This window comes from Parambassis ranga, chromosome 9 (genome assembly GCF_900634625.1).
Source record: "Parambassis ranga chromosome 9, fParRan2.1, whole genome shotgun sequence".
Lineage (NCBI taxonomy): Eukaryota > Metazoa > Chordata > Actinopteri > Ambassidae > Parambassis > Parambassis ranga.
Window position 1 is genome coordinate 15,363,883 of NC_041030.1, and position 20,087 is coordinate 15,383,969.

At 41.5% G+C, this 20,087-nt stretch overlaps 1 protein-coding gene across 2 annotated transcripts in view; it reads right to left on the reverse strand.

Annotated features, from left to right (window-relative positions):
* The window catches only part of efna5b (ephrin-A5b), an 85,255-nt gene that overhangs the window by 7,168 nt on the left and 58,000 nt on the right, over positions 1-20,087 (reverse strand). For both annotated transcript variants that reach the window (XM_028414655.1, XM_028414654.1), the window contains exon 2: positions 12,008-12,300. In XM_028414655.1, coding sequence (XP_028270456.1) covers positions 12,008-12,300 — 293 coding nt within the window. The remainder of the gene's footprint in view (positions 1-12,007; positions 12,301-20,087) is intronic.

Below are 20,087 nucleotides of genomic sequence, written 5' to 3' on the forward strand. Positions count from 1 at the left end.
CCCGTTTCTAGCTCCAGAGAGAGACCACATTGTCCACTAAGCTGTCGTTTGGGCATGTTTTATGTGGATCTATGTGATGCAATGAAGCCAGGCATTTCCAGCGGCTACCATTTTAGAATCTGTCAACTCTTCTCTTGTGAACCTTTACCTAACCCCTCCCTTACCTTCCATCTCACCCAGCTGTATCACCCTCTCCTCTCATCTGTCAGCATGGCCATATGCGCTCTCGAAAGCTCAGCTGACTTGCCTTCATCATGGTTATGGCACATAGACCAAAGTCTGTGTGTACATGCTGTACACCTGCTCATAAAAGGCAGACATTCATATGCCTGGCCCCTTGTTGGACACACACACACACATATATATATATATATATATATATATATATATATATATATATATATATATATATAAATGATATAATCTGTTTTTCTCCCTCTTTGATTTTTCCAATCAGAATAGTAAAAAATGTCTCAATTCACCTGCAACTAATGTCCCAACATCTATTTCATCTCTGTGGTCAGGGAATGTTTTCATTAAGAGAATTATTGGATAATAACCATGGAAAAGGAAAAGAAGAAGAAGAGAAGAAAATCTATTCCTTTCTAACATTTTGCATGCTCTCTGCTCTTGATTCACTCCAGGATCCAGATGCCAGTTTCTTATCAAATGCAACCTCTTCAGCCTTCAGTGGAGCTCGTCACGCTCCCTCTCTCGCTCCCTCTCTCGCTCCCTCTCTCTCTATCTTTCCCTCCCACCTCTTGACTTCACTGTTATTATTTTAATTTTGTCACTTCATCAGCTGTTATCTGTTTCTTCATCATGTGTCACCGTGCTAGAGAAGTGACTTGAGATCAGATGTTATTTTTCACGGCTCAGTTCATATTCAGGAGATGCAAAGAGGGAAAGAAGAAAGTGGAGGGAGAAGGAGAGAGAGAGAGGGAGGAAGGGGGGGGGGGACTTATTATTTCGGTGTGGAGGCAGCCGATGACACGCTAATGAACCTTGGCCACCGTTGCTCACCCACTCAGTCACATACACACACACACCAGTACCCACACAATTTATGTCAGTCTTCTTATTGCTTCACTTCTTTATGCTCTCATTTTCAATGTGTGCACACGCGCACACAGACTCCAGATGTTTTATCTTCATCACTGTTGTGGGCAGAGCTGAGTCACAGCCATCGACACCAGCCACTTAACAAAGGCAGCTGATCATGAGAGAAGTATGACACTGATGAAAACGGCAAAGAGCATGTGGGAGTCTCTGTCATGCTGAGAGTTTGATGATGTTTATATACTTAACAATTACATGCTATTCACGAGTTATAAAGGTAGCTTACACCCTTTATAGAACATAGTTGTCATTATCTTTGTTTTCTTGAGAACATAAAAAAACCTCTCATGTCAATGTTTTGACCAGCAATTCTAAAACTGGACGTGTCTATTCTGTTGAAGGTGTATTTCTGTGCCTAGACACACCATTGCCTGTTTATTTTAGATTAACAAGCTGCTGAGGTCCTGCTTATTGTTCATAGGCTGTAACATCAACACTTGCTATTCTGGTTCCCTCCAGGCCCACAACCTTAACCATCAATCCATCCAGCCTGAGAAAGCGGCTGCTTTGAAGGACAGAGGCCCTGAAAAGATGTCCCAAGATGGGGCGGGTGGAGGGATGATGGGGTGGGGGGTGGGGTAGTAGGGGGTCGGGTTACTCCTCCATGCCCTGTCCCCTGGCTGGTAATGGCCGGTTCCCTCAGTACACTGCATTATGCATCAGCATTAAGGCAAATGGAATGAAGCAGAATCCAATTACGGAAGAACAAACAGGTGGGCTCAGGGCAGCTTAGGCACAGTATTGTTTCAATCACAGCCCAAGCCAAGCTTTATTGCAACTGTAATGTTATCTGGAAAACACATTTCCTTTGGCTTTCAATGGAAGATTCACATTCCAGACATGAGGACACATAGCCAAGTGTCGTGATGGGAAGCTAAAAGCAAAGTTTGGCTACATACTGTACTGTGATAATATCAGTGAAGCATAATGATTTCTTATCCATCACTTTGGAGGCGCAGCGGCTCGGCTGTAAAAGAATACTGCAGGGTGACTTTTATGTTATTTTAACATTAAATCTCAGATTGTCTCTGAAGTCCCTTTCACACTGGACAAAAACACTAAGAAATACTTTCACTTTCAGTGGAAAAAGGGTAGAATCAGCAGTCATTCCCAGGTGGACATGGATATCAGTTGAGCAGACATGCGAATTGTTCTCACTTTCAGCCTTATTTGGTAACTTCTACAACTTTGAAGACAATAAAATTAGAAATAAATGAACATATGGATTGTTTATAGCCCTTTTCAACACTTCACCGACCCTTGTGATCATGAACAAGGGAAAAAAAACAGGTTCATATAGGAAGTAATTTCAGTGAGAAACAGTCTGAACCTCTAAATCCTTTGTAAAGTTTCAAGTACTCTCAAATGACAAGTATTTTTTACGATTATCCTGTTTTATGTGGTAAACATAGTCATAATCATACAAACAAAATTTTACAGTTTTACATTTCAGTAGTCAAGACTTGCCTAGACATGTATCATCCTATGAACATTAATAGCACCATGTTAGCATGCCTCTACACTGCATCAGGTCTCCAGCTGGCTTTAATAATGGGGCTCTAATCCTCAGATCCCTGCTTGTTTGTTGGATGTGAGGGGGGTTCAGCTGAATACCCCGTGTAATGTTGTGTCCAGTACTGAGCATTCCTAGTTAGCTAATTCTGCCAGCTCACTAAAAAAAGAGCCCGCTGGCCGTGTCTTATATTCACTAGGATTACTCGTGTGGATTACACTGCACAAACCTACAGGACTTCAGTCTGAATACAGTAGACAAAATGGTGTCCAAGAGAGACAACATGTTTAGAGAAGAATTCACAGAATGTACTGCTTTTCAGAAGCTTTATGCCATCTTCTACATATAAAAGCCGCCAGGAGATGTTTCCAGTAGCCCATGCACAGAAACTATTTATTTATTTTATTTAACCTTTATTTAACCAGGTAAAAAAACCCATTGAGATCCAGATCTCATTTACAAGGGTGACCTGGCCAAGTGGTCAGCAGCACACGTCAAGAACATTAGAACAACATTTTAAAAGTTGGTAAACAAGATGAAGACAGTTATCAGAGCAGTAAAAATAGGTGCAGCAATAGAAAGATATCTTAAAAACACAGGCACTGATGAATGGATGCTTTTTGCCTAATGTGTAATAAAGAATTAAAAATTTTAAATGAGATATGCTCAAAAATTTTTAAATCAGTCTGGAGGGTATTCCAGGCTGAAGGGGCAGAGTAGCTAAAGGCCCGCTTTCCTAGCTCAGTCCGCACATGAGGGACCTGCAGGTGGTAAATGCCACTGGACCGTAGGGCATAGTGGCTGGTAGTTCGCTGGAGATGAGTACACAGATAAGGTGGATCCAAACCAAAGAGGGTCTTATTGACCAATGCCATCCAGTGGGTGTGCCTCCTTGTGCTCAGGGAAGGCCACTCAGCTTTGGCATACAGTTCACAGTGGTGGGTGAGGCGGGTACAGCCAGTCACAAACCTCAAGGCACAGTGATAAACAGTGTTCAAGGACTGGAGGCATTTGGACGACGCAGTCATGTATACAACATCACCATAGTCAATCAGTGGTAAAAAGGTTGCCGATACCAGAAGAACAACTGGTGAAATTCATTGTTTTTTAGTCAAAAGTGGACAATGTTGAACTAAACATGCACAAGAAAACCTTAAATTCAGAGAAAGTGAGAATATTTGCACAACCCCTCTAATAGGTAACATAGGTAATATGAATTGCTCCACTGTCCAGGATAATGTCTTCGTTGCCAACAATAGCACACACTGAAATCTGTGCTATTCTACTCATACAAAAATATCTCTCAGAGAGAAAAAAATCACATTTAACTTTTTAACGATATATGACAACATTTTTATCTAACTACAGGCCAACACAATGTGTATGTGCCTGTGTGCGTTTGCCAGCCTGCACAAAATGTGTGTAAGAAGATGGAAGAGACTATCGACTGAAGAGGCCCATTAACCAGATGCTACAACAGCGAATACACAATGGGAGGGAATAAGGGAGCTGGGAGGAGCAGTAAAAGAGGAGGACTTGGATTCAGGCATCAGAGGGGACATAAACTCTCCCTCCTGGTGATAGCTGGCCTTTTGCACTCTCCTTGTATCTTTCAATCTCTGACAAATGTGAACTATTCCTTATGCCACTTGGGTTTGAGGTGACAAGGTCAAACAAGCAATGAGGAAATGAGGGAGAGAAAGTTAAAAAGGGGACAATCGACAATGACTAATTATACGCTCTGTTTTATATGAGTGCAATAAATGTGGGGATTCAATTATTTCAGTATGCTTCTATGTCAGAGTACATCATAATTCTGTGAAAGACCAAATAATGATGCTCTAACAAATTACTCTGTCTGCTTGAAAATGAAAAGCGAGTGATTGAAAGTCTGAAAAACCCGTCAATTTCATCAACTGATTCATGTCTTCATACTCAAATTACAATAAACCAATGATTTATTAATCTGTGGGGGTGTTTGGATTTTTAAAGCAACCACCGAGTAGTAAATCACTGTACATAATAATGTTTCATTACTGCACTTAGTGTATCACATAGAATCGTAATAATTTTGTTATGACCTAAGTATCCACCCACTGAATTAAATCTATGTGTGTCTGTGTGTGTGTGTGCACTGCAACAGACGAAACATGAAAAAGTCCAAATACATGGACAATACTTAATTAATGTACTAATAATATGCAGTATTAGGCTTAAGTTTTAGGCACTGGACATGTTCACTGTGCAGTATGAAGCTGTCTTACACGATTACACAGATGAGAGAGAAGCATGAAGACAGACTAAATGGAGTTAAAGCATCCTCAGACATTTGCTCTGTACAGTATGCGTTAATGGTTTAATGGCCAAGGATAAAATGTCCTTGTCTTTGTGATAGTGAATCATAACCAGACCCTGAAGATTGCTGTTAGATGCATGAATCATAGGAGGCTGTGAAGGAGTCCTGTGCCCTTTGAATCATGGCCCTCGCCTGCCCTACTTTTCATCTGATCTCTTGGCTTTTCACAGCCTCTCTGTTCTTTTGGCAGGCGAAGTGATGACTACTTTATTGGCGGTCAAACTCGGATAACTTGATTAGAGACTTTTCTTTCTCGCCTTGCCTTTCTTCCAGGGCTGTCAACAAGTGTTGCCATGACTTTGTGCTCATGGCCTATTATTAACCAGGTCTGGATGAAGGGCTAGCTAGCATGCCGGGTTGACTGTTTTTTTTTATTTATTTTTAAAAAGGCCACTCTTCATCTTGTCATGACCAGAGCCAACAGGTTATTTTTGTGGAATCAGATCTTCTCAGAAGCCGAAATCTGCCGATATCTGAGCATTTTTTTGTATGTTTGATATGCAGAGGGCAGACAACTTTAAGTAGTTTGACCTTCAAAGAACATCATCAGATGTTTAGGAAAATATTTGTGCCAAAAGTTGTTGGTGTTTGCATGAACCCTGTGACAACCACCATTAAATACACAGTGAATGTCAATTATGCTAATTTTTTTAATGATAGTGAGGCCCTGTGTTGATGTTTTTGCATTTATTGCTTGCCAAATTGGCTGTAGAAGTGCATTTCAACACTTAGATTAGAATCATGTGATTATTGTCATTAATTTTATTTTTTCAATATGCACATCAGTGCTTTTTGACCATATGAAATTCTCATACTGTCTCTTAGAGTGGAATGCCGCAAGCTCTTCAAAAATGATGGGGAAAAAAAAAAATACAAACTTCTCTCTCAAAAGTCATTTTTGTCATTTAGGTCTGAGCTGCCAAATCTTAATCCAGTAATAAGTTTGCTGGTGGTCATTGTGGAAATCTTTGCTCCGTTAATAAGATTTGAAGGCTTATAGAAGGCTTTGATGTCTGCTGTGTGGCTGCTGATTGACCGCTGTGATTGACAGTCAGTTCGCCTGCTGCTCTCTTTGGCTCCTGAAGTCACCCCGTCTCAGACGTCTGGAGCTTCAGTGGAATACAGAATGATTTTCTAACCAGACATTCACATGTGTTTGCACTTAAGGTATAATGATTGTACAATACCTGTCCAGTTATCACAAAATAACTAACATAAGTCTGTGTGTGTGTGTGGTGTTTGTTTTGGTCGGGGATAGCAAGGTGCATTTCCAGAATATGAAAGACAAATACTCCCTGTTGGAACGTCCTGGCTCCAACTACAGAGGCTTTAAAACTGGCTCCAATGCAAACCAGTGGTTGGCGTCACATGTTGCTACATCCATCTCGATAAAAAGAGAGAGAAACTCTTGTAGGGAGTGCTGTACTAAAATCCAAAGAGGGAGATGAGATGAAAAGGGGAGACAAGGAATGATGTAGTAACCAGGGGAGACAGAGGTGGTGGAATGTCTATCCATCTATCAGGATTATAATAATGCATTCCAAGCTGGGTGCATCTGTGTGCCTGTTCAGTATGTTTCTCCAGGTTTATGTATGCATAATGTACATGAGTGCGTGTGTGTGTGTCTGCTTAGCTTTCTGACACATTACTCCATGTTGTCAGATCATTCCTGAATACTGATGACAGGGTTGATTTTTCATCTGAATGGATGAAAGGCCTGAGTTATGATGGTGTCCATATGCAGGTTCCCTCCTTGTACCACAAATGGAACAGCACTGACTCTTTATCATTATTAGCAACCCTCCCATTGCTCCAACAAAATACAGACTGCATACACCATCCCCTAGCTGCCTCTATTTCATTTGTCCATTAATGCTATTTTCCGACTGTGGCTGGCCTGCTCTATCTCTGCTTCTTTCTCCTCTTGAGAGTGGTTTGAATGAGCATGGTGCATCACAGGATTTATGATCAATCACAAGACAGCTATAGTCCATGTCTTGAAGAATCTGTTTGAGCTTTGTGTGCATGTAGCAGTCCAGTAAAAGTTGAGAGATCTTGTGAAAAAGCCTTATAAATATCAAAAGGCTTGTGCGCTGCCCCTGTATTTATGATCTGTCTTAGCCATGTGTTGCTGTTGCATTTTGCATATTGGCCAACAGGCATCTCACCGAATGCTTTTTGTAGTCCATGAACCATTAACCAACCTTAAGAGTTTTGATGGCCATTTTAGCAAGTATTCATTTTATAGCAGCCACATACTTCTTGCCAATTTTTTTTTCCAGAATAATTCCAAACAACTACCAGTAAGGCACACAGAGATGTTATTGATTGCCTTCTTTGTGAAAAAGCAGGTTCACTCTGTGCAGGTAAGTCAGCCAGCAAGCAAACAACATCTTTTTTAACTGCCAGTCTGCTGCTCTATGATCACACCAGGCAGGTTCCTATTTTCCACACATCTTACATGCCTGAAAACACCATAACTCTGCTCACTCATCTCTTACAGTGAGCTGCCACTGATATTGGATTTCTGCCCTTTTCAGATTAAAATCACTCAAATACAAGATTGTGGATTGTGTCCATATTACAGAAACGTGCTCGCATCAGCATTCTGCGAGATAGGTTTCACTTAAACCAAGAATGCACTGTAAACTCTGACCTACCAAGTGCTCCCGCTGTCCTCTCATCCTGTCTGTCTTTCACAGAGGCAGACACGAGCTCACTTTTGCTAATGCTGCATTTTCTGCTTGCATATGTAGCCAGGATTTGATCTTTTTTTCTGTTAATTCTTCTTCTGTTTGTCACTCTGTTTTTTTGTTTTGTCCTTGGTGTTGTCTACAAAAAGAACAGGCTCCTGACTAGCTCCAGTGTTCCTCCTGTCTTCAATTAGCTGCCTCAGAGACAGAGACAAGAGGCTGACGCAAACAAAAATGAAGAATTATGACCTCAATCTGAGCGAATTCCCTTCTGTCCTGCTAGCGTTGATTAAGCTGTTTCTGTTGTTGAAGCAGATGACAGCAGAACCCTGTCTCCTCTCTCTAATTCTATCAGAGATGCAACAAATCAACCCTCGACCCGCATCAAACTCATAGGGCGAAAACACCATTAACTGCCATTTTCTCTGCAGGAATATGATTTGACATCTTAATTTTCATCCACAAACAAGAAAGATAATCAATCACATCGCTGAGGGCAAATTCTTCATCCCTCCAGTCCCTCCGGTCATTTGGCTACAGAAAGTTAATACAGATGACAAAAAGATTAATATTCTGTGCACGGTTTCTGTATAAGCTGTATAATCTTCTGTTGTGTGTGTAAACACCGGTTACAAACCTGCAAAATATTGATTGTGAATAAATGTTCTATTTTCAGAAAGATGAATCTCGACTTTAACTATTGGTTCTGGCTCATGTGTTCATTGGTAGTGACCTCTGCCTTCATGAACACATTGACATTTCTATTGAGTGCAGGTGTGCAGTATAGCCAGCTACAGCGCCTAATGATGCATAAGATTTTCTCAGTTAGCTACGCTACACTACGCATTCACACAATGTAGGCGAATGGGCTACAAGGACTCGTTGTGCTGAGCTGCATCATATATAATCACTGCATGTAGGAGAAATCTCACCACAGTATCAGTGAAAATGAATAAGTTATTAAATATTTTGCAATCCGTCACTAATTGCAGTCTAAGATTCAACATTTCTGTGTACAGTGAGTGATGACAAGACAAATATTTAACGATAAGACGTCCCTGGAGGCAAAAAAACAGGGTGAATTCAGGTCATGCATCAGAGCAGACCAGAACATTCAGGGCTTTTGCCTCATTTGAGTCTATATAAAGGACAAATGATTTGAAACTGACACCTTTATAGTCGTCTCAAAAACGAATCACAAAACTAATACACCTGGTCCCCTTAAAAGAGCTTAGAGTTTAATCAGTGTTTACTCACTGCTGCTCAGAATCTGACAACAGTCTTTACTGTCATTAGCAACAATAATGAGACTGGAAATCATCACAGGGTATCTGGCAAACTGTTGTCATAATAAAAGTCGAGTTTAATATCAGCGAGACGTTTTATAGCTGAATAGTCCTCCCAGTCCCAGAAATAATGCACGGCATCATTTTATGATTTTATTAAAACGTGCTAATCTGTGTCTTCACTTCATTAAATTAGAATGGTTGTTATCAGAGATTGACAAATACTGGAATTCAGGAGAAAGCTTTGGAGTCTATTATAAGCCCCTGTAAAGATACATCGACAGAAGTAACATTCATGTCAGGCTTTTTCTTCCATCGACAATAGTCCCCCCAATTTTTTGTATAAGGAAAACTTAGGTCGTATTTCTGACCTCTGTCAGACAATATTAGTATAATTGCAAAAGGATCTGTTTAACCATCAGGAAAAAGAATACTCATGGAAGATTTCTGAGGATCTACACCAAAGGGACACCTCTGTGGACGACGTTTGTGACTAAAAAGAATGCTTATTCTGTGCAGAAGCTGTGTGTGGAGATTCACCATGATTCACACCTTAATAACTCATCATTAGAGGAGTACAAGGACACACAGATGGCATTCAATTCCTAGCAAGAATTTGTTCCAAACTCTCCAGAACTCCTATGCTATATCCGCCTACTGTGCCTGGGATGGGAAGGTAATGAACTCCGGCTGCTGGGCTGTTTCATAGTACTTGGCACACCTCAGGAATAATCACTGACACTGTGCTACAGCCCAATCTGTAACTTGATGCAGTACTTTCTTTCAGAAACACACACAGAAGCCGTGTGTATTCTTTTGTTTTTAGTGTGATAGTCAATGATATAATAATAAATTCTTCTACATAACAGGCAAGTTTGTACAATAATTACTGTACAAACAGAACTGTCTGTGTTTACGTGACATTTTAAGTCTGAAAAGTTTACTTCAGCTCCAGATGACCAGACAGAAAGTTGCTGCTTGTGAGAGAATTTCAGTTACTGTGGCATTCTGTTGTGTTTTAATGATTATGGATGATAAGGACATTTTTCCCACCATTATAACTAAATATTTCTAATAATATTATACTATGTTATCCCATGGAGTATTAAAAAACCTTGTTTTGATTTCATCTATTCGTCTATTATTGAACTCTTTCTTTACAATTGAGGTAGAATAAAAGAAAGATGCACACATGGTGGTGATGATGGTGGTAGCAGCAGAAGCAGACAGTGCAGATGAATTGACATGTGTAGTAATGTAACTACACCCGCCCTTCCTCAATCTTCCTGCTTCAGCTTTACATTCTGTCCACTAAAGAGATTGTCCAATCCATCAGCAGCCATCTCCCCTGCTTCTTGTGGACATTCAGGCTGGACACAATGGCAGCGGGAAATCACATGTCAGATGACTTCATGGTAGATGACTTTAATATCCGCCACAGTAGCCAGTAAGGCTGTACGCTAGTATCATTCAATAGCCAATGAAGCCGCGGGCCACTAAGCCAATATGGCGTGCTATAGCGGAATGGATGTGTTCCACGGAAGTCCTGTCGGTCGCAGTGTAATATAATCCAGCCCTAAGGACAAGCATCTCTCAACAGAAATAGGAAAAAAAAATGTTCGAGGCAGCAACTTGAGGGAGTGGATAAATTTTTATAACCCTACACTATAACCCCACTGACACTCCTATGTTTGGAGACTCCCATTTTTTCCTGGTTTCATTTAGCATGACTGTCAATGCAAATTGCCTATAAAAGCGAAGGAAAATGTGGTTAGTTTTTTTTACAGACAAACCTGGCTGATGAAAGCCTTCTGGAAAAGATTGAGGCTATTTGTTTTGTAGAGAGTGAGAGAGACAACGCCTGCTTTACTGTGGAAACAACGGCAAACATTAGTGAGGTGCGTTTGGCTTTTTTATTCCAGTCCTTAACTCTGTAACAGAGCGAGCGAAATGGAGCAAAACATGTGAGAGGAATAAAGCGCAGAAGTCTTGGCTGGCTGTCAAGTTAACTGCTTCATAAAAAGGTGCCAATTTAGAAAACAGATCACAGTGTGCACGTAGAGCTCGGCTCAGCTACGCTCCTGACTCTTAGTGCCGCTGACAGCCTACCTAGTGCAACAGCATGGGCCAAAGTCTACAGATAAACACATTCAATTATAGTGGAGCCAGTGTGTGTTAACTGTCACCTTACCTGACCCCAAATGAGAAGGAATGTTTATTCTTTTTTTATCCTAAATTGCACGATTACACAAAGTTTTACAACTGTTTGAGCACTCTTTATTTTGCACACTCAGCACGTCATGTGTCTGACAAGGATATGCTGATTAGGCAGGGACAGGCAGCAACTTCACCTACTGACAGTGACTCCTCCATCTCCTGTGTGCACATCATCTGTAGTGGAAGGACAAACCCAACTCTCTTCCACTCTATCACCTTGCTTTGATAAAACCTAATTTCCCAGGGGCCTCAACTTCAGTTGAACTCCGTCAGGCTCAGTTCCTATGCCAAGAAGTAGACAACTTAACATCTAACATGAGCTCAATAGGAGCATAACATCATGCGCAAAGGAGGGCACTTCTTTTTTTGAAAGGTGCAGCCGGCGAAGAGAGCTATAATTTCCAAACTGTCTCAATTTAACTCTCCCGTGAATTCCATTGCCATTTTTGGGAAGAGTTTTCTGTGAGTGTTGAGTGCAGTGTGAAAACCTTGGCTGAAAGCATCCACTGTGATGCCACACTCAAAGCTCTGCACTGAAGTTAACAAAACACGGTGAAGGAGAAGCGTGTGTGTTGTATTTCGATAAACATTAGGTCAGGAATGAGCCATCTTTGTTTGTAATTGATGTAAAGTCATTTGGTGTGCAGCTTTGAAAATACCACACAGCAAAAATGGTCCTAATATTGATACTTTACTAAGAAAGAACAGAATCTCTGTGTTGTGTGTCTCTTTTTCTGATACATTTCTCATTTGACTGACACCATAACTTCTACACTCTCTTGCACATGTTCCCTGTATTATATCATCATGATCAGATACTCACAGATGTAGTAGTATTCTCTGCCCGATCTGAACTCGAAGCCCAAGGAAAAGGGAGTGAAAAGCTGGAACTTCTCTGAAAACTTGAGTGGTCCGTTGGGGGAGTACGGTCTGTTGCATTCCCAGCGCTTAAAGCCCTTGGCGGTGTGGTCGCATGTGCTGTAGCCATCATAGTTGACCATGTAGAGAACATAGCGCTCTGTCCGCTCTTCAGGCACTGTGTCTTCATAGTGAGGACAGTAGACATCTAGGTAGTCATTTATGCACACGTCGATGTGGTAGTCACCACGGTGGAATCTGGAGGGAAAGAAAACAGGAAAATAGGTTAGAAATATAAATGTATAAATCTCCTGATTGTGAATGATTTGCATGTATTTCAAACATTATATGGACAAATGTAATCAGCTTAATGCATCTTTGTTGAATTCAGCACATATACGCACAGAATGTTAGATCTCTCAGCAGTATTGTAGAAAATTTACAAGCACCAATTGCTCATCCTCTGGCTCCAGTGAATATAGGTGGGCTGGTTTATCTATAAATCTATCTCTGCCACAGTCATTTACTCACTTATACGCACCTATGGCACCCAAATGAGAGAAAACTGAAGTATCCAACACATGCTTACAAAAAATAGTTTAAGCTTTTTATATATATATATATATATATTTTTCCCCACACAAAAATAAGTGAGTGTCGAGAAGAAATGGGATACAGGAGTGCAGGATGATCCAGGCAGTAAATGTCATGATCAGAAAAATACAGGGTCTGGCTGCCTCAGAGGGCTGTGCAGTGAGGCATCTTTACAGCAGCAATGATCTAGAACAGGCCACACAGGGTCAGAGGGCTTCAATACATACAGGGAGATTCATCAAAAGGCCACACACTGTCACAAGCAAGCAAGCTAACACACACACACACAATTTCTGCTCTGCTGCCCACCAGATAGGCCTCCAAACTGTGGAATTTTCACAGCTTACCAAAATGAGAGTGCAATTTGTGTGTTGTGAAGTGTTGCAATTTATCTAGGGTGGTATGACCCTAACCCGGGGGGTCACTGCGGGGCTTCACAGAAGAAAGAAAAAAAAGTCAAACACCTGCACACTCATAGGGATGCCTCCAATTAAACACACACACTTAAAGCACTCCAAGGCCAGGATTGTACTTTGTAGACATGAACAGCTGTTAACACTTGTAGTTGTTATTACGGTACTACTAGTCCTCTTGGATGAGGCATTCTATACATGCACAGTAGACCCATGTATATTCACCATACAGGTCTAGACAATTCCTCTTCATATTGTGAACGCAGATAGCATGAGCTCAACAAATTGGTGGGTGTGTGACTGTAAACCCTCTGATCCCACAGGTCCATAAGTACAGTACTCGTGGATGCCAAAATTATAACACCCGCTAATGGTAATGATATTACACACACACACACACAGCGCCACTGACTCATTTCCCCTAGAAGCCAGGTGGTGTGAGCTGTTAATTGAGACCCAGTCTTTAATGTTGCATGAGCACAACCTTACAAGAGTTTCAACAAAACTTTTAATTGAAAACTGCCACTGCTGTCTATAAGAAGGGCTCCTCAAGCCCCCAGAACGCACAAGGGGCACAGCGTATGACAGGCTAAAATAATTTTATCCTAAGGACTCTGGAGCCTCAGGATTAACATACTGAAGCAGCAGGGTGACCTCTTTCTCTCACCACACAATCTTTTCTGTTGCACTCTTGTTCAAAATGTGTCTGGATCTTTTTAGAGAACGGTGTTATAAAGTACAAGAGCTAGTTAAGTTAAACAACTCTTTATATGTTTGTATAAATCGTTCTAATTGTTGCTAAATGCCTCCAACATCTGTTGAATATATATGCTGCACAATAGGATAAAAATCGTTTTCTTCCCCTGCAGACTCTTTCCGCCCACTTATTTGCTTCTTCCTCAATACAAAACTAAAGCTCTGTTGTTATTTCACTGACGCTGAGGTCGGAAGGATGGATTTTCTAAAATCAAATATATGCACTGAAAACGCTTATCCTGCTGGGTTTATTTCGGTCTGCAGTTTTTCTACACAAACTTACACAGAATTACAACGACAACGCCAACAAGGCCACTCGTTTTGAAGATCAAACAGAAATTCCAGCCAAATCTGTTTTTCTGTCGTCACTAAATTCATGTTGGTATTATGGAATGATTAATGTGACAATCAAGCGACAAATTGAACTGAGCCATTCCTCTCTGCTGTGATCACATGGCTCTGGCTCTGTGTATTTGTATCCATGTGTGTATATGCAGGCGTGAGCTAGCATGAAATGTTGTTTTTCTGTGTTTACCAGTGTAGGGTAAATACCAAAGTGAGGGTGTTTACAACCAAGGCAGGGAGTAGCTCATCTGTAACATTTCATTTAAAACATGTCTGCAGAGGTCCGGGAAGAGCCATGCATCTCTCTCACTGCTTTAAAATGTCACTGACTTAATGGTCACATCCTCCCATCCGCTCGTCCCAGCTACTGTGTATGTGTACACTGTGTGTGAGAGTGAGAGAGAGAGAATTAGAGAGTGTGTGTGCATGTGAACGCCTCTATGTGTGTGTGTGATGTTTCAGCTGCCCTTCTCTCCCTGCCTCAGCAGTCAGAATAGTGGCTCGTGGCCCTGACTGCAAATGAAGCAGAGGATGTTTGGGTGAGTGAGCACATAAAAAGGGACAGGACAGGCATTTGTAACATGTAACACGCTCAGTCAAACACACATATGCAACAAACGCACACCCAGTACACACCTCCACGAGCACACACACCGACACACATACATTAGGTTTGTGTTATCAGTTGAGTGAGCTCCCTGGCACATTGGCAAAGGAACAGCAGTGAGACAGCCAGAAGCTGCTAATGGCACCGAGTGAGAAAGAGAGCAAGGGTGAGAAACAGACAGGGGAGAGAGAGAGAGAGAGAGAGAGAGAGGACCTGGTTCCAAAAGAGGGTGAGGGAATACAAAAAAAGAGACAGCAAGACTGAATACTGCAGATAGGATTGCCAGCCTCCTGGTGAATCTTTACAGGAGTATTTCAACCTTGCATTCATCATGAAAGCCAAACCCAGTATAAAACTGTATGTGCACGACATGACTGTGTGCATATTTATAGTTGTAAATATCCTTTCAGTGAAGGATTTGTCATCAGGATGCATCCAAGGGAACTTCGTGTATGTTATGGAAAGCTGTGTTTACTGTCCTCATAAAAAAACCTCTGTTATCATGGGACTAATGTGGTAGTTTTAGAAGCGACCGGTGTCTTGTTTACAGTGATGGCAGCCTTAATCGGCTGCTGCTCTTGTATAAACAGTCCCCACTTTGCAGCAGAGAGCAGAAACAGTTTTTCACTATGTAACAGACATGTGGTATTCAAACATTCAGTACAACAACCTCTGTGTTGTTGTTGCTGTTGTGGATACATAAGCTGCACGATGCTGCACCAATGAAATGTAAATCAAGGCTGTGCTGCTGTTAGAATCCAAAAGAGTGAAATATGGGCAGCAGAGACAGTGCAGTAACAGTGAGGTCAATAGAAGAGAATGATTGCAGGGGTACTGCAGGATCAACTAATCTAAGAGGCACAAAAGAAAATGTAAATTACAGCTGCAACAAAGTGGCTGTTCTGTACATGATTGTCCTCAAGCTTTCATGATATTTGATAAATAACGTTGAGAATTTACATTTAAGTTAAACATAGAAATAAACTGGCTTACCTCCTAAAATATTGTCATGTCTTTAGATCTGATTAAGAGTTTTTAAATGTAATATGCAGATTTTAGGAGCATTTTTCTGGTATACGCTACATAACATTCAAAATATGTGTCATCTGGGACTTTTAATGACTGTGTGTGACGCACAGTGTCCTTAGTTACAGTCTGTGTTGTATAAAAACCTGGCCAACAAGGCAGAGATAGAAACCCATGCCCAGGAAAAGGCTTATTTCTGGTCGCAAAAAGAAACACACCTACTTTTAAACCTTATGCAAGACTTGGATATGAACAGGTTTTTTGACAGGCACAAATATATTAATTCAAGAAAAGCCTGCAGATGCAAAAAATCATGTTAACCAATGTAAAGTGTATACAGCATCACTCAATGAACTTAAATGCAGGAGGTGAATTAACTGTAAGATGCCATATGACAGGCAGAAACAGGCAATCCAATTAATCAATACAGGGTGTGTGCTGTTAGTCTTCCCAAATGAGAACCAAAGCTGATTAAAAAAATCAGTCCACATGGAGTTGGCACCAAGTTGCCCTCACCCCTCCTCCAGTGCCACACACATGCTCACACTCCACCCAATCACCACAAACTATTCCTTGTATTTTACAACATACCTCTGGCAACAGCACGAGCCACAATCTTTTCCATTCTTATGAGAAACCGCAGTGCAGAATGGCAGCGGATGCCTTCTAGCAGTAAAATAGGTAATTAAGGAGCAAACTTGGATGGCAGGCTAATTGTCAAATGGTGATAATTACATGTCTTTGTTATGCCACAGCTGTCCTTGTGAGCTGTGGGTCACAACACAAAGCCAGTGAAATCAGCTGGACACAGAGCGTGGGCACACGTGTGTGTGTGTGTGTGTTTGTCAGAGAAAAAGAGAGTATAATCTTTATTAACAACTGATTACATTTTCACACCGCCTCCTCAGGCCCTCACGGTTAAAACTGAAGGACTAAGTATTGTAGACACACACACACACACACACTGATACACGCAAACACAGAGTCACAAACAGAGAGAGTGAGTTTGCGAGAGCTGGAACAGTGAAGTGAATGCAGGGTGAGGTGGCACACCACTGCAGTCGCTGATTGGCTCATTTCCATTTCAATTACACAGCCCAGTGACATTGCTGTGCATACACCCGGGCACGCTCACACGTGCACTCACAGAGAGACACAAACATACACACAGCTTGGTATTTGTGCACACTCGGGCCCGTGCAGGCGTATACACACACACACTGTACACTATGCGCTCCCATCAGCCACTTCTCTGAGCTGTGCATCGGTGGCTGCAGACAGAAAGCAAGAAGGACAGGGAGAGATAGATAACCTGAGTGAAAGAGAAAGACAGAGGAGGAGGAGAGCAGGAGCTCAGTGGCAGCCTGAGAGCAGAGAGCAATCCAAGTCATCTAACCAGTTGAATAAGTGAGATTCAATAGAAAGAGGAACTTTCTGGTGTACTGCAGCAGCAGAGAACTGCTCTAAATACCACTGCTCAAAGGTGCAACCACACTGAGAGGCGAAGACTGATGAATAGAAACAGGAAGATTGGAAAACTATTGGAAAAGATACACATTAATCCCTGTCTCTTTGTTCCCATAATGCAGCTCTTAAAGCTGGGGCCTTTCGGCATAGGACATCACACTCTGCATTGTCACTTGCATCACCACTGTGGTGTCATGTCAACAACATTTTACATGTAAGGATGAACAATTGATTAATGCACACTGACAAAATAATAAAAAGAAGTGCCTGAAACAATCCCGCTTCACGTTCTATTGCTGAGACTTTGACAAGAACTGCCAAGGCTTGAGTTCTTAAACACTGCTGACAGCTGTGTGCATGACAAAGTAAAAGCCCCTCACACCTCTGTATAAGAAGATCATCTGTGTCTCTGGATCTTTTTCCCCTTCTGTTCTCTTGTGTATTTTCTCACTCTTACCCCTTTTCTTTCTTGATTTTTTCCGCCTGCCTGAGTTTCTCTTGCAACCCAGCCCTGCTCATGACCCCAAATCAGATCTATTTACATTATTTCACCTCTCCCTGTTGAAATTCATACATCTGATATATTTTCAATTCAATATCCTCAGGCAATGTTCCGCTGCCTGATAAATCAAATCACAGAAACCTAGAAACTAGAAATGCACTGGGACCTTAAAAGGCAAATGTGTTATTGTTTTCTCCCAAAACTTTTTTTCCAGTATCCTGTTGAGTGTGTGTATGCTTACAAGGGTGTGTGTGTGTGTGTGTGTGTGTGTGTGTGTGTGTGTGTGTGTGTGTTTGCATGTATATGTCCATGTTCTCCTAACGTGAAAGATCATTTGTTGATTTTGGTCAAGAGGGACAATATGTTTAGCCAAGAGGGGATGAACTCTGAGTGAACCTTTGACTAAAGTACACATGCCACAGGCCCATTCAAGACCTTTCAACATGTGAACCACAAACGCACATCGCAAACACTTCTCGATATAGTTTGCACAGTTGTCTAATTACAGATGATTGGTTTGGGTCTGAGGATAAAAGGGAGCGAGAACAGGAAGAAAGAAAGGGTTGATAGACAAAGTGAGGCAGAGGGGAAAGCAGAGAAATACTGTTGCACCTCATCATTCTTCCTAACAGCAGTGAGAAAAGGGACTTGGCCTACCAGACAGATATTCACCTTGTTATTACTGACGGCGAAGGAGTGTAATAGGAAGAAGGGGTGAAGAACAAATGACGGCATCCAGTATTTCCACTCCACAATAATCTTGACTGTAAAATTAAATTCCTCACCAGCCCACTATTTCAGCAATTTCAGCAGGACCTTGAGATGGAAAACCATTTTCTTTTTGTCTGAGGTGCTGGCGAGAAATGACAATACCACCTTCTGGGAGACTCATCTTACAGCTCATGACTGTTTCTTTCCAAGTGTTCGCAAACCAGTCGGCAACAACCACTGCTCTAACTGAGCTCAAACAAAAAGGGAATAGGTGGATTTAAGGTCAGTTTGGTGTGATACAATGTGCACATGATACATAATATGGGACAGTTCGACAACAAAGTCTCATAGGCTGGCAATCAATCCAGTGGATTATCCAGATTATGGTATCAAATCCATTTGAAATTTTGGTAATTCATTATGCAGTAAACCTGTGTGTGTGCATAATACAGGTCATAGTTGAAAGTGAAAATTTCCCCTTGATATTTTGGGCAATAATTTGTTGTTTCCACTGTAGAAATTCTAATCATCTGTTTGAGCCTTTGTTTTTTTTTAATGTGGTATCTAGCTGACTCACAAGGTGACAGTAAATTAAAAACTCTCTGGAATTCATCTGTGGCATAACTAATTAACCATCAAAGCTGACACCCTTTCATTCCTCATCTCGTCTTCCTTTGTTCTGCTACTCTTTACCGTTGGAGCACACACAAACGTGTGACCTGCCCTAAAATGTCCTATCAGTTTGAGCAGTGGAAAAACACCTTGTGTTTCTTGCCCAGTCAGATTTCAATCATAGCAATCTACCAACAGGTATGATGAGCAAACTGGATTTGATTGTGGCACTTTCTTGTAAGCTTTAAATAAATCAAAGTAACCAAGACACCAAAAATACTAGTAGCTGCAGAGAAGGGAGCAGCAGTGAAGTCACAGGAAGAACATGTGAGAGCGTCAACTCATATGAGTTGACAGCCGCATTCCACATTGGCTAACTGGCCGATAAGCTTACAGCACTGGGAGGGGTGCGTGGTGACATCAGACCTATAAAGTATCACATATTACTGGTATTGCCTGTGGGACGGTGGTGGAAGGCCAGAACATGTGAATGTAGGCATATTTTAATGTATTTATACAGGATATCTGCTGTAAAGGACACACACACACACACACGTACATGGCTGCTGGTCATGGTGCATTTTATTGTGTCCATCTGCTGTAGCTTTATGGAGGGTGCACTCCAGGCTCTGAGCAGGTGGTCAGCCCAGTATAATATACTGACTGTCAGCAGTGAGGGACACAGAGACATACCCATGCATTCCTTCATCTCTCCTTCTACTTTCATACACTCTCCTTCTACATCCCTCCATCCCCATCACCACCCTTGACTGTGATCTTACAATATTCATTTCTGCCATTTATGTCTGTCAGCGCTCATTTTGCCCCAGGGAGACAATGAATTAAGTGCAGTGACAGACAAGTTCTTGTTCTGCTCTTGGTGTTGAGTGAAACAGCGAGATTGTAGGGCTCCAGTGAGTGTTTGATGTAGTATGCATCAGCATGCTGCAGCTCATGTCCAAAATAGAGGAGAAAAAAAAAGACAGACAGATGCTTCCTCTGAGCTCATCTA